Here is a 12,779-nt window from a genome sequence, read left to right as displayed (position 1 = left end):
TGTCCTTTGGCACATGCTATTCCTCAGAGCTTGTGTGGTTTGTCAATTTGCAAACGGCCGGAAAGCCTTGACTTCACGGATGCGCCGGGGTACATTCTGTCAACAAGTCAAGATGCTCCAGTGGGCCGATGACAGCTTCTGACAACATGTCGCCGACTAGGGGGTGGAACATGCTTCCCAACGAGAACACGGTGCGCTGGTAAGGTCAGATTAGTCACATGTTGGTTGATGATCTTCGTCTTGCATTGATCACGGCTTCATGTTACCGGCCGGCTGAACGTCTAGTGACGCAGATGTCTGTTTGCATCAATTCGACAGGCTTCTCTCACGCTAAATGCAATGAGCGTACGGCCTGCTGACCTTCTATAAAGATGCACGACATATCCCGCCCACCTGTGTGTTTCTGAATTAATCAAACTACAATCCATCTTTTCCTCTCTTTCGCACTAAAGCGGTGTGCCCAACAGGAGATCGATCGTCCCGATCCTACAAGCTTCATTTAGTTCCCCAGTGACTATCTCTACAGTCAGAAATCAGCCACCATGCCTAACGACGCGCTCCAAAGCAACCCGTTCGTGGTGAACGGCAAGACCGTCGCCATCCACATCACAACCCGTGGATCAGACTGGTACTGGGCTGTCATGGCTATCATGGGCGCAACCATGCTTGGGATCCTTGCCGCCAGTGTCCTAAAGCCCGCCAGAAACCGGCTCCTCTTCTACATCTTCGCTCTCATCACTTTCGTCGCGACACTCGAGTCCTTCAGCATTGCATCCAACCTGGGCTGGACACCTATCAACGCGGAATGGCATCGAACCGATGCTAAGGTCGCTGGCGTCAACCGCCAGATCTGGTATGTCCGATACATCGGCTGGTAAGTTTTATCGCATCGCACTGCAAGATGTCCACGGACGAAATTAACATGCGACAGGTTTCTCACTTGGCCTCTTATCACCACAACAATCCTCTTGACGACTTATACCCCGACTCTCTATATCCTGTGGACCGGCTTCTTCGCCGCGGCTATGGCTGTTCTCGCCCTCGTCGGTGCTCTAGTCCATTCAGACTACAAGTGGGGTAAGTGACTTTTGCCGCTTCGACCCTAATACTTGCAATTCGCTTTGCTAACCACCATACCCTAGGCTACTACGCATTTTGGCTTTTCTCCTGGCTTCTGGTTGGCTACCACCTCGTCTGGCTCCCAAGAGCATATGCTCGCAACCTTGGCGTCGATGTCCTCCGCGCCCACACCTCCATCTCCGCCTGGGTTTGGTTCCTCCTCGGTCTCTACCCCATCTGCTGGGGTGTTTCTGAGGGTGGCAATGTCATTGCCCCTGACTCCGAGCTGGTATTCTACGGTGTTCTCGACATCCTTCTCATGCCCGTAACGTTCGGTTACTTCCTTTTTGTCCACTGGAACATCGATCCCGCCAGGTTGGGTCTCAGCCTCAGAACATATGAGGATCCTCTTCCTGGGGGTCTGGCTCACCATGAGAAATCAGCTCCAGGAGCTACCAACGGTACTATTCCTACTGATCCCATCGCCGCTCGCCCTGATGCCGCCACAGTTTAAGCTGGCGACTGGCATGCTACTACGACTCATCAGACGCCGGCCAAGTAACGAGCGCCTGCGCGAGCGCTTAACGGGCCTAGCGAGAGGAATAACTCCAATGCGACGGCAACATGATACCACTTGTGGTGCTGCATGACAGCCCATACGCATGAATTGGAGGAAAATGAGAGACTGGAATTCTTTCTTTGCGTATCTGATTTCTGATACCCCGCTCGTTTAGATCATATTGATAGTGATATACCTAATAGTAATAATGACAGTCAGAATAATTTCCACACCACCGCTACGAAGCTGTTCTTATGAGGTTCAATTGTTGAGCAGAGCTGTCTTGATTGTTTCTCCATACAACACTGACGATGCAATTGTCAAAGTTCTTGTCAATTTGTCTGCCATAGCTAAGCCGACCTCTCCTAGAATACATAACCAGATGGCTCGCTAATCGAGCCGGGTATCACTGAACATTCGCAATTGCTCCTCCCGATACAAACAACCCCGAGTTTTTCCAAACCACTTCAACAGACTAACCTGCTAATGAAATTGAGTCTGACCCTCTACAGGAGGCACCACAACGCCCCGGATCTGAAACAGAGGACTGATCTAGTTCGTTGGCCAGCATCATCCGGAGCTCCATCTACAACGCTGGCACAATATCCTGAGGGCTGGTTGGCTTGACGAGGTGAAAACAAAAGGTGAGAATAGAGTCATTGGGGACAAGCATGTCAATCTCACTTGTTCCGCTTAATTCCAATTGGGCGCAAATCAAAGTCGAATTCTCCGAGAGTAAAGGAAGTGATAAGCCCTGGTTAGGTAAGATGCGCATATCATGACGATCCCCAAACATATTGCGTTAGCCTGTCCGTTTGAGGGGTTGACGCTGGATTGCGCTGAGCATTTTATACAACTTCCTTTGCTGTTTTGGTCTCGTGCAGAATCGTCGTTTTGGTCTTGTGACATCGCGAGACATCGCGAGACAGCGCCATCGTAGGTCAAGCGTGATGAGTCGCTTCCTCACCCGCGCCCTCGTCTACGGCAAGAACCCCCCTTTCGTCCTCAAGCAGATCCCAAGTCGACGCTCGTTTCACCCAGAACCGCGCTACTTTCAGAGCAGTCCTCACGGCACTCACCGCTTCATTTACAGATGGACAATCCAGGCCATCGCGACGCCTTTCGCCGTTGCATACTTCTGTGACAAGATTGCGGACAGAAGCGACGGCGATAGTGGGTTCAAGCTCACTTTGCCGGATATCGATACCGGGCTGTTGACGGAACCGATCAGAATGAAGACCCAGGTTTGGGGGCAAATGTGAGAGAATGAAACAAGCTTCGCGGGGCGGCGGATGTGATCTTGCCATCATGGATATTGAAATGTCATAGTGGTGTCGCACCGACCAGTGTGGGATGCATCTGCTTGATAAAGCTGCGGGGTATCCTCGGTAGAAGAGGTCAAGAGTCGAACAGTCAGAAGGTCTTCATCGATCTGACATTGTATCTGACCATGAGTGGGAGATGGAGCTGTCTACCTGATTGCGGACTCCGAAGTCAAGCTCGGATGTCTTCGAATGCCAGTATGCATGGCAAGAGGCACCATATAAATGCCATTATATCGATCTCTAAGATGGAGAAAAACAATGCAGAAGAGCTGACTCAATACAACTTCTCAAACCCCTTTCTTTGTCGACGCTCGACCGGGTCGTTAACATCAAAGTAGCGTGCAGTTGCCAGCTGAAGTCATTGAGGCCCCTTCCTTTCTGATTGACCGTCGCAGTTGCAAGGTATCAATAAGGCAGTAGCCTTCGTCCTCTGAACTGCAACAAGATTCAAGATGGCAAAGCTGGTGCAAAGACATCCATCACTGAGGAGTGGAATTTGACAAGGCTGAAACTACATCGGAACTGGAGCATTATTTGTCCGGATGTCGGTAGTGACCTCCGCAGTTGAACTCAATGCCATCACGATTTCTCCGTGTTACGAGCATCAGACCACAAATTGCCCAGTATTGTCGGGGGCGACTACCATTCCTTTCTGTCCTTTAACATGCTAGTCCTAATATCAAACCCTCTCTGAGCACCTCTGGACACATTTCCGACCCAGTATCGCCATGAGATCCTCCAATCTGACCCGCAGTGTGTTCCGAGCACTCATCGCCAACAGACCATTCACCATTCGGGACTGTCCAAGACGGGCCGTCCAGAGACCTCGAATTCGAGTCCTCGCAACTACCTACAATGCACATCAGAAACGTACCTTCCTTGGATTGAACGTTGCAGGCGGTCAGTCCAGTCTGCAAGGTGCAAAAGTCACGCCTGCGAATCTTGAAGTTGCACTTGGGCGGCTCGTGGACTTGGTCAGAGCAAGAAGGAGCAACTCCAGGCTACCAGAGGATGCCCAGGCCGCCGATGCCTTTAGGTTTCTTTTCGCTTCGAGGGTGGAATCGCCCCGGACGTTGACGAGGAACGAGACCTTTCTTGCCATGGAGACATTCAAACATCTACAGGAGCGTGGACATGTCCTGTCTGGTGACGAAACGACGGGCTTATCAGAGGAAGATCTACACAATGTGTTGTTGGCATTAGCATCGTCGACAGGAAGAGACAGGTATCGAAGTGATGCGAGGATTCTGGCAACTCTCGTCTTTGAGGCACTTAAAGGTCGTTCAGCCGCAGTCGAAGACTTGCACTTGACCCCGGAACCAACCCACAATGTAGTGAGAGGCTCGCTGTTGGTGACCTATATCACTGTCTTGTCGAAAACAGGCTCCGCCATCGAAGCCTTGGAGCTTTTGCGACAATCCTCACAAAGCATTGAACGGGAAAGTCTTCCCATGTGGACTGCAGTGCTTAGGGGCTTAGCCAATGAAGGACGAATGCAGGACTTCTGGAAGGTTGTCCAAGAAGTGCAGAAAGAGCTTGGACCCTTTGATGCCATCTCACAAGAGACGCTGGTTACCTACTTCGCTGAGCATGGAGAAATGCACACCTTGCAAAAGCTCTTTGACATACCACTTGAAGAGGGCCAGGTTCCAACGACTACTTCGCTCGTCAAAGCTGTAGACTGTGCAATGCAAGAAGGAGAGACAGAGTGGGCATCACACCTTGTCCGCCGACTAGAGGAACGTACCGACTCTGGAGATATGGCTGGAACGCTACTTTTGTGGTACGCTCTGCATGATCCCGACGTGAGCCACATCCGACAAAACCTGGAGCAAATGGCGAAGTCAGGGGTCACAGATGCACTTACCATGAAGACTCTCAACCGATTGATCGATTACGCTTACTCACAAAATCAGCCCGATACTGCTGTCCAGTATATGCGCCTAGCTGAAAGTCTCGGGTTGAGGCCCGACGCAAAGACATTGTCTCTGAAGTTGCATCACGAGCTCAACCGAGGTGATCGCGACGCCGTTTTTCAGACTTACGAAGCTCTAATCCGGGAGGACATCCCGACGGATCGAAGCGAGGTTCCCGTTCTCAACAAATATATTGCTTCATTGGCCTTTTCGGCAAATCCTGAGTACTCGCATCTAATGCAGGTTGTCGACCACGTTCTGGATACTGGAGCGGATCTTGAAGCAGAATCGATCGCCGGTCTGTGCCATGTCTTTCTCCAAGTGGACGAGTTGGAGGAGGCAATGGGACTTCTGCGCCATCGCGTGGACTCGTTTCCGATGGATGATCGAGCACGCATTGCTGCAGTGTTTCGACAATTTGTCGAAGATCCCACCGTCAAAGACCAGCGTGCATTCAACGCTTATGAGTTGCTCCGTCATGCATTTCCCGAGATAGGAGTCGAAGACCGCATTCCCTTGATGCAGTCATTCTTTGATCGCGGACGTTCGGACCTAGCATGCCTTGTCTTCGGTCACATGCGTCAGCGAGAGGACCCCGAGGCCCGCCCTACTCCGCAAGCCTATGGAAAATGTTTCGAAGGTATCGCCAAATGTAAAGACATTGACGGCCTTCAGATGATATACAACATGCTCAAGCTCGACCTTGAAGTTGAACAGACTACTCGTATACACAATGGCTTGATGGCTGCTTATACGGAGTGCCAGCAGCCCTTTATTGCCATAATCGACCACTTCTGGAAAATCATGAGCTCGCGCGAAGGTCCGACGCTAAGTTCATTTGCTCTTGCTCTTCGCGCATCTGAAAAGTGGGTGCCGCATGGCGGACACGAAGCCAGACATATCATGGCATTGATGCAGAGCTTCAACCTCATCATCACGAAAGAAATCTATGACTGCTACATTGGTGCTCTGGCTGGCCAATCCGAGTTTGAAAATGTTGTCGAATTGATCGAGAAGATGGAAGAAGACATAGGCGAGCCGCCTGATGTCATGACGATCGGGACTTTCTATAACGCTATACCTTGGCAATATCGCAAAGACGAAGTCGAGGCTTGGGCTAAGAGTGCCTATCCCGAGCTTTGGTCGGAGTTGGAGTCGTTCGGTGATGAGATCGACGAGGAGTGGGAAATCAGGTATTTCAAGATTGACAGGTCAATTGATATGGATGATGACCTGCTCTTCGGCCCAGGCGAGTATCATCCCGTGCTCGCTCAAGAGCGCCAAACAACGCTGGAGGCGCCTAAAGTGTAAGGATCCAACCTTGGTTTGTGCCCTGCTGGACATAGCGAAAGCAATGACACATTCTTCAATTGAAATCCTTTTGCAGGCTGTGCACATGCTTACGAAGACATGGCATGGTCGAATGCTGCTTTGCAGGCTCTGGCATTGGAGTCAGCTCAGACTTGTGCTCCAAGATTGCCCCATGCGTGTCGACCGATACTATTCGTGAAAGCGATACTTCAAAGAATCCCCTCTCCATTATCCCGTCTCCCCCAGGCAGGTTTTAGGAGTACTTGAGTGCTGGCACAGTCACCTCACATATTCCCACACCACAAGACCATGAAATCGACCCGAAACGGCACTTTATAGTCGTCAAATTTACAAAAGGTACCACGACAAAAGTCCCATGGGAGCCACGTGATAACAAGCGCCACCATTGATGACCACGAAAAGGCAACCACTACCCATGTCCTTGCGCTGGCTGCTGCAGTAAGCAGACTGCACTGGTCAACAACCCATGACGTGGTAGATGAACCACAACTAAAGAAAGTAAGCTGGCCATTTTGGTAACATTGACCTTACTGCTGCCGTTCTCAACTCGCCAACGCATGGTTCATGTGAATTGCGATGGTTGCTTCTGAAACATATTTTTCATCATCTTCTCACACGGCCGCCACCTACACGAGCCCTTCCGACCCATATCGAGCATCTGCTCGATCCACAGCAGTGCGTAGCGTTCACATTAAGACCCATTTGGGAATCTTACCAACTTCATTCCTGTGGCTACGCTTGTGGCAACAGCAAGACATTTCTTCAGAGGGGAGCCAAGTTCAGTCAGCACGCCACGTCCTCCCCCGCAAGAGCTTCTAAGACCGACCCAACCGGGACATTTCAGAGATCTGTCAACGTTTATGGTCAGCACCGATACAACAAATCGAGAAGACCCTCAGTTCTTGCTGAACGACCTTCCGTGGGAGCTCGGGCATGATGCGGATCTAGCACCTGGCGCGATTATCTGGATAAGGGACGCGTCGGCTTTCACTAGAATCTGCAACCGTGTCCTGCTCGTGCTGCGAGAGAAACCTCAATCTTCCGTAACTTGTCTATCGTTCTGTTGGCACGCGGAGCTTCGGACACGGGAACAACAGACACGTGTCCCTGTAATCGCCGCGGACGCGCGACACTCTCCGACGCAGTCTACGGGGACATCACCTCCATCGACTCGCACATCATCTCCAGCAACACGCCAATCGTCCCCCTCAACGCGGACATCGTCTCCAGCATATCGAGGTCCCGGTTCATTATCGCGACTGTTCGTGGTGGAAGTTGAACTCAATCTACATTCGAAGAGCTTCTCCCCATGCCCAAATATCTACGTTGAATGTCAGGAACTGTGGAATATTGAGCGGGGGATTGACATAGCCGCTCTCAGGAAGTCTCCCAGTGGACAATGATGTCGTTGCGTGACCATGTCATACGAGTCTTCAGTATGTCTTTGGAACAAGCCATACCGGAGTACGATGAAGAGGATGTCGAGTCGCAGGAGTCGGTTTCTCCCATCGTGGTGCCTGACAAGAGGTCCGGGACTGCTCCAGGAAATATTCCCGCTTGGGCCGCTTCACTACCAAGCCAGTGGGGTGATGACTAGGGGCGCAAGGACACCGACCGGCGTGGTGGCGACGGCAGACGTGAGCAAAACGGCGGATATGGTGAGCCCAGCGGGCGTGATGGCTACCCACGACAACACAGTGATGCGGGTCGTACTGAACTTCGTTATCATGAGCAGCGAGATCCGGGACGGAGTTCGAAGCAAAAGTCAGGTGGAGGCATCCGGTCAATTTTGTTTGGTCAGGCGAACCGTCCAAGCAATGATTTGTCTGCCTGATTGTGTCTGGTTATTGGGATATGTATGTCTTTTTACAGGGCTGCGAACGAACACTGTTTAGGTCTCGGCCACAACTTCACTTTAGCTGGGTGGTTGTTTCTTGTTCAGCGGATACGGGTGGTCTCCAGTCCTTCTCCTTCGGCGCAAACAGAAGCAGATGTCTACAGTCAATAAATCAATATAACCTTTGAGCCTTAAATTGAGCGCGACTGTATATGTGACTGTAGGCAAGTAACAGCAGTGTATGTCAGAATGTCTTGCCGTTGGAAACGTGTGACGTTTGTCCATACTTATGCGTCCAATTTGTGTTGCTGTTGACTCGATACAAACCGGAGTATACTTCGTCGTATTGGCATGTGGTGGCGTTGGTGGAAGAACCACAGTACCACGCACCCACCATTCCGGGTTGAAACGCTGCGGGCCGACGAACACGAACATGAGCGTGGATACGAATGTAGATACGAGCATTCAACGTCAGATGGTATGCATTGTACTAGACCCGTGATAGATAGCAGCCTCTGCAACAAGCAATGGAACGTATACCTCGGGTGTCCCAGCGTAAAATCAACCAGGAAAGTACCATTCGTGATCAACCAAACGTCCTCAACAGTGCAGTGGTCTATGTACTAGTTGGGCACACCATTAAACCCAGCACTTCTGGGCTTCCTCTCCGTGGCCTTGACCCACAGATCCAACTGTATATGCACACCATGCGACTTTGTGCTCATAGGCTTGAAGGGATCGAGCAAAGAGAACTCAAAGTTCTGGAACAGGGCCGCAAAGATCCTGTCCAACTCCAGTCGTGCGACCGTCTTTCCGAGACACCCATATCGCCCTGCACCAAAGACCAACTCGATGGTCCTGTTCATCTGGCCGATTTTCTCGCCGCCGTCGTCCAGAGCAGCAGCCTCGAGCCACCGCTCGGGTCTGTACATGTCGACATCTTCACCATAGACCTCTTTCCTGCGCTGCATCGAGTGCGGGCACCAGCACACCTCAATTCCTTCTGGCAGATAATACCCATTGACAGTCTCACCGCCCGGCGGCGCTATCTTGCCTTGAAGACCCGTCAAGGGAGGGAAGATGCGCAAACCCTCTTTGATGCAGGCCTGCAGATACGGCAGACTCTGGGAGTCGGCAGTGGTGAGGACGGGAGAGGACAACCGGTGTGCGTTGGTGTCGAGCTCGTTGACCAGTTTGGCATAAACGATAGGGTTAGTGAGTATGTACAAGAATGTCGTGCGGACAGCGGTTGCCGTGGAGTCAGAGCCACCCAAGATTTGAAGCATGGCTTCGGTGACTATCTCGTCTTGCGTCATGCCGTGCTTGATGAACGACCCGAGCATATCGTCGTGTTGTTTGGCGCCGGGAGCGAAGCGTTCTTTGGCCACTCGTTCGGCGACGCCCAACATGGCTCCCATGCCAGTCTTATCGGTTGATCTTGGCTGCATACCCGACATGAGCTTGCTGAAAAATAGATTTTGAATGAAGGGGAAGTTTGAGCCGAACTCTAGAACGTGCAAAAAGCCCGAGACTTCGTGCACATAGTTGAAGACGTCCTCATTTTTGCTGAGATAGCCGAAAGGCTTCTCGAAAGCAATCTGCGTTAGAACATCAAGCGTGAAGAATTGAGCAATACGAGCGATGTCGACGGGTTTGCCTTTAGCCATCTCTCGCCGGATGAGATTCAGCACATCTACGACCCTGTCCTGGATGTTGGACTCGAGCTGAGGGATGTCCTTGCCGGAATACTGGTCATGATCAGCGACATGCTCGGGTTTGGGAGCACGGTAAAACGTACACCTCGGATCATCTTCGCACGAAGGATGTTATGCTCTTTTTCATCCCTCTGGGACAGCGAGTTCTTGTGGTTCGGGTCCAGGGTCATGGAATCGTACCAGGTACCCTTCCTGAAGTTGGACCGAGGGGCGGCCAAATGAGTCCATATCACGGGGTCGTTCGTAACAATCTTGTTGGGTGCGATGCGCGCCAGGGTTCCTTACAGGGCTTCTCAGCGCAAAGTTGACAAGTCACAAATAACAACATACCATATTTGTCCAATTCATCGGCGCAATCGAGGTAGATCCGGCTACGGTAGGTACTCATGAACAACCAGAGGCCCGAAATGGATGCCAGGAATGGACCCTTGACTTGTGGGCACATCCGATAATTCAGGTAGCAGCGAACACCACTGTAGAGGACCAATAGGCCCAAGCCTACGAGCGCCACCAGGTCTGGTGTCGGTGAAAAGATTGCCATGCTGGACAGTATCTGTAAAGGTCGAATTTCTGAATGCGGCTATGCTGAGCTGACAAGCAGGTAATGTTGTCTTTATACCAACCTCACTCGCTGGGCGGTAATGCGCTGGCTGGAAACCCCGCCCCAGCGCTCCTTCATCCTCCAGTGACGGCAACCGATGTGACTACTATCCATGCAGACCCCTGGACATGAATTGAGCAGTGCACGGAGGCCATGTTTTGATAGGCTTAAGTGAAAGAGAAGTGCCGGCGACAAAAGCTTGATAACTATCAGTTGATATCAGTCGAAGCATCCGATGATCTATGCCTGAAAAGAAAATAGTCTGCCACCATGATTGCCGCGGATGCATGCCTTGAACGTCGAGAACTGCCAGCCGAGCTTCGAATCGATCCTGGCGAGCTCCTCGTGGCTCGGCAACGGCGTAGTTGCTCGTGGGCGGCCCGGGCGTGCTTTTCGGCCATTCCCAGACCAGATCTAGCACCCATGCATGTCAGTTTGGCGTCGGGACGCATATCCAATGGTTGGACCGAGGTGGATAAGGGCTAGAAAACTTGTTGGTCCGTCCTTCAGGGTGAGGTGAAGTGAGGTACTCGTACTTCTCGTTTATGCGATATATCCATGGGATGTCCCGTCAACGGTTATTCTTCAGTTTCTATATAATGTGTCCTGCTGTTCATCCCTGATTGCGCTTCGATCGCGCCCAAATGGACCACGCCATTGAGGCTGAGGACAGTCGCTCCGACGCCGGTGACTCGGGATACAGTGACACTTTAGTCTCAACCGAGTCTCTTCGAACCAGTGTATATGCATATGAGGAGGAAAATGGTCGCACCTGTAAGTCCACAGCCCGGAAGGTAGTGTTGGTTATGCAAGAGAACCGCGAACGCAAGGCGTCATTGCTGGTCAGATGTCTGACAGCCTTTTAGATCATGCCTATCATGCTGGAAAGTACCATGTACCAAATGACGCGGGCGAACAGGAACGCATGGACCTGCATTATCACGCAATGCGATTGAGTATTGGAGACAGGCTGTTTCACGCTCCTGTCACCACGCTCGACGGTGTACTTGACGTTGGATGCGGCACCGGCATTTGGTGCATGGATATGGGCGACGAATATCCGGCCGCGTCTGTGATTGGATTCGATCTGTCGCCGATACAGCCGTCGTTCGTTCCACCAAATGTCCAATTTGAGGTTGCCGACGCTGATGAAGACTGGACATATGGTCATAATCGCTTTGATCTCGTTCATACGAGATTTATGAACGGCTTCAGTGTTAGAAGCTGGCCGCATTTGTACCAACAGGCCATGGAATCTTTGAGGCCTGGTGGTTGGATTGAAAACCAAGAATTAGACGTTCAGGTTTTGAGCGATGACAACACGATGCCAGAAGACAGCAAAGTGCAAGAATGGGTCAGATTGTGGAACGAAGGGATGGGCGTTGTGGGCATGACTGGGAGGTGCGACCCCGAGGTACTTGCACAGCAGATGAGAGAGGCAGGTTTCATCAATGTGCATGTTAAACGGTACAAGATGCCTATAGGGCCGTGGCCCAAGGATCCGGCTTTGAAGGAAGCCGGAGTTTATGGACTCGTAGCCATACTGGATGGTATGCAAGGACTGAGCATCAAAATTTTCACAAACTGCCTGGGTTGGTCGGTGGAACAGCTCGAGGTGTTTTTGGCCGAAGTCAGAAAGGAGTGGAAGCGCCGGGGCATGCATACATACTGGCCTTGCTTCGTTATCATGGGTCAGAAGCCGCCAGCGTCATGAAGTTGGGACAAATTTGAGCCAGGAGCTCAGAGATAATGTATAAAAGTACTGATAGAGGTTCAACGACAAGCGCCGCTTCCATCCACTGCTTAACGTGGCCACAGCTTCGCCGTGCGCAGTAAGACAGCAGCGGTCAGTACATGTCCAAGTTTCCCTGTCTGACCAGGTGATTGTGTGGTCACGCCGGTCGACGAAGCGAGCCGTCGACTTACCTTTGCACAAGCGTAAGTACTCATGATACTTGCTGAGTCCAAACAAGACCTCAGGAGTCACCTCCCGCCATGCCATGTACCTTACCCGAATGGTGACAATTGAAAATCAGTCACCTCATTTGGTGGACTCAACCCCTCCTCACACCCCGCCTATCAACCTACGCCAAGGTAATTTAAGGTAGGTAGGGAAGCGACTATCAGGCTGGATGAGCGGGAAGGACGGGATGCCCATTATCGCCCGGATCTTGTTCCATAGGGTACCTACCTTGCTACCTAAGTTAGCACTGTAGTCCTTATTGATCGGGTCACGCGGGTCATTATCACACCCCCTTCACATATGCATGTGCATCACGACTTCAACCACATCCCGAACAATCCGTCTTCTCACTCCACACCATGACTATTGCATCTCACTGACCATCCCCCTTCTGATCCTATCCTTCTCCCATTGTTCTTGCATTGCACTCTGATGGCTGGTCCACAACATCTCCCGTATCATCGCTCCCTCT

At 51.5% G+C, this 12,779-nt stretch overlaps 5 protein-coding genes across 5 annotated transcripts; 3 read left to right on the top strand and 2 right to left on the bottom strand.

Moving 5' to 3' along the window:
- Window positions 1–542: 542 nt before the first annotated feature.
- Window positions 543–1,573, top strand: EDD37DRAFT_607574 (uncharacterized protein; the record flags this gene model as incomplete). Its single annotated transcript, XM_062814980.1, has 3 exons — window positions 543–874; window positions 932–1,077; window positions 1,143–1,573. 3 exons carry the CDS (start codon window positions 543–545, stop codon window positions 1,571–1,573), a joined length of 909 nt encoding a protein of 302 aa, XP_062671880.1.
- A 1,850-nt stretch (window positions 1,574–3,423) lies between these two features.
- EDD37DRAFT_326696 (uncharacterized protein) lies at window positions 3,424–6,197 on the top strand. The gene has a single exon (XM_062811509.1). It carries the CDS (start codon window positions 3,672–3,674, stop codon window positions 6,168–6,170), a length of 2,499 nt encoding a protein of 832 aa, XP_062671879.1. The 5' UTR covers window positions 3,424–3,671; the 3' UTR covers window positions 6,171–6,197.
- Window positions 6,198–7,850: 1,653 nt separating this feature from the next.
- Window positions 7,851–8,572, bottom strand: EDD37DRAFT_325571 (uncharacterized protein). Its single transcript, XM_062811506.1, has one exon. The coding sequence runs from the start codon at window positions 8,491–8,493 to the stop codon at window positions 8,107–8,109; it is 387 nt and encodes a 128-aa protein (XP_062671878.1). The 5' UTR covers window positions 8,494–8,572; the 3' UTR covers window positions 7,851–8,106.
- On the bottom strand, window positions 8,490–10,758 carry EDD37DRAFT_664316 (pisatin demethylase). The gene is made up of 3 exons (XM_062819223.1): window positions 10,074–10,758; window positions 9,827–10,023; window positions 8,490–9,776 (listed from the first exon to the last, which is right to left on the bottom strand). Exons 1-3 carry the CDS (start codon window positions 10,282–10,284, stop codon window positions 8,652–8,654), a joined length of 1,533 nt encoding a protein of 510 aa, XP_062671877.1. The 5' UTR covers window positions 10,285–10,758; the 3' UTR covers window positions 8,490–8,651.
- Window positions 10,759–10,881: 123 nt separating this feature from the next.
- On the top strand, window positions 10,882–12,271 carry EDD37DRAFT_626041 (S-adenosyl-L-methionine-dependent methyltransferase). The gene is made up of 2 exons (XM_062816280.1): window positions 10,882–11,118; window positions 11,211–12,271. Exons 1-2 carry the CDS (start codon window positions 10,989–10,991, stop codon window positions 12,056–12,058), a joined length of 978 nt encoding a protein of 325 aa, XP_062671876.1. The 5' UTR covers window positions 10,882–10,988; the 3' UTR covers window positions 12,059–12,271.
- The last annotated feature ends 508 nt before the right edge of the window (window positions 12,272–12,779 follow it).

This window comes from Exophiala viscosa, assembly GCF_022695815.1.
Source record: "Exophiala viscosa unplaced genomic scaffold EDD37scaffold_3, whole genome shotgun sequence".
Classification (NCBI taxonomy): domain Eukaryota; kingdom Fungi; phylum Ascomycota; class Eurotiomycetes; order Chaetothyriales; family Herpotrichiellaceae; genus Exophiala; species Exophiala viscosa.
Note: the sequence above shows the minus strand (reverse complement) of the source record. Positions and strands in the feature narration are given on the sequence as shown.

Bases quoted from the DNA above. Each gene is read 5' to 3' on its own strand.
- EDD37DRAFT_326696 (XM_062811509.1), top strand. From the start codon at position 3,672: ATGAGATCCTCCAATCTGACCCGCAGTGTGTTCCGAGCACTCATCGCC.
- EDD37DRAFT_626041 (XM_062816280.1), top strand. From the start codon at position 10,989: ATGGACCACGCCATTGAGGCTGAGGACAGTCGCTCCGACGCCGGTGAC. The intron at 11,119-11,210 runs GTAAGTCCACAG...ACAGCCTTTTAG, and splicing joins GGAGGAAAATGGTCGCACCT to ATCATGCCTATCATGCTGGA.
- EDD37DRAFT_664316 (XM_062819223.1), bottom strand. From the start codon at position 10,284: ATGGCAATCTTTTCACCGACACCAGACCTGGTGGCGCTCGTAGGCTTG. The intron at 10,024-10,073 runs GTATGTTGTTAT...AAGCCCTGTAAG, and splicing joins CGATGAATTGGACAAATATG to GAACCCTGGCGCGCATCGCA. The intron at 9,777-9,826 runs GTACGTTTTACC...GATCATGACCAG, and splicing joins GTGCGAAGATGATCCGAGGT to TATTCCGGCAAGGACATCCC.
- EDD37DRAFT_325571 (XM_062811506.1), bottom strand. From the start codon at position 8,493: ATGCTCGTATCTACATTCGTATCCACGCTCATGTTCGTGTTCGTCGGC.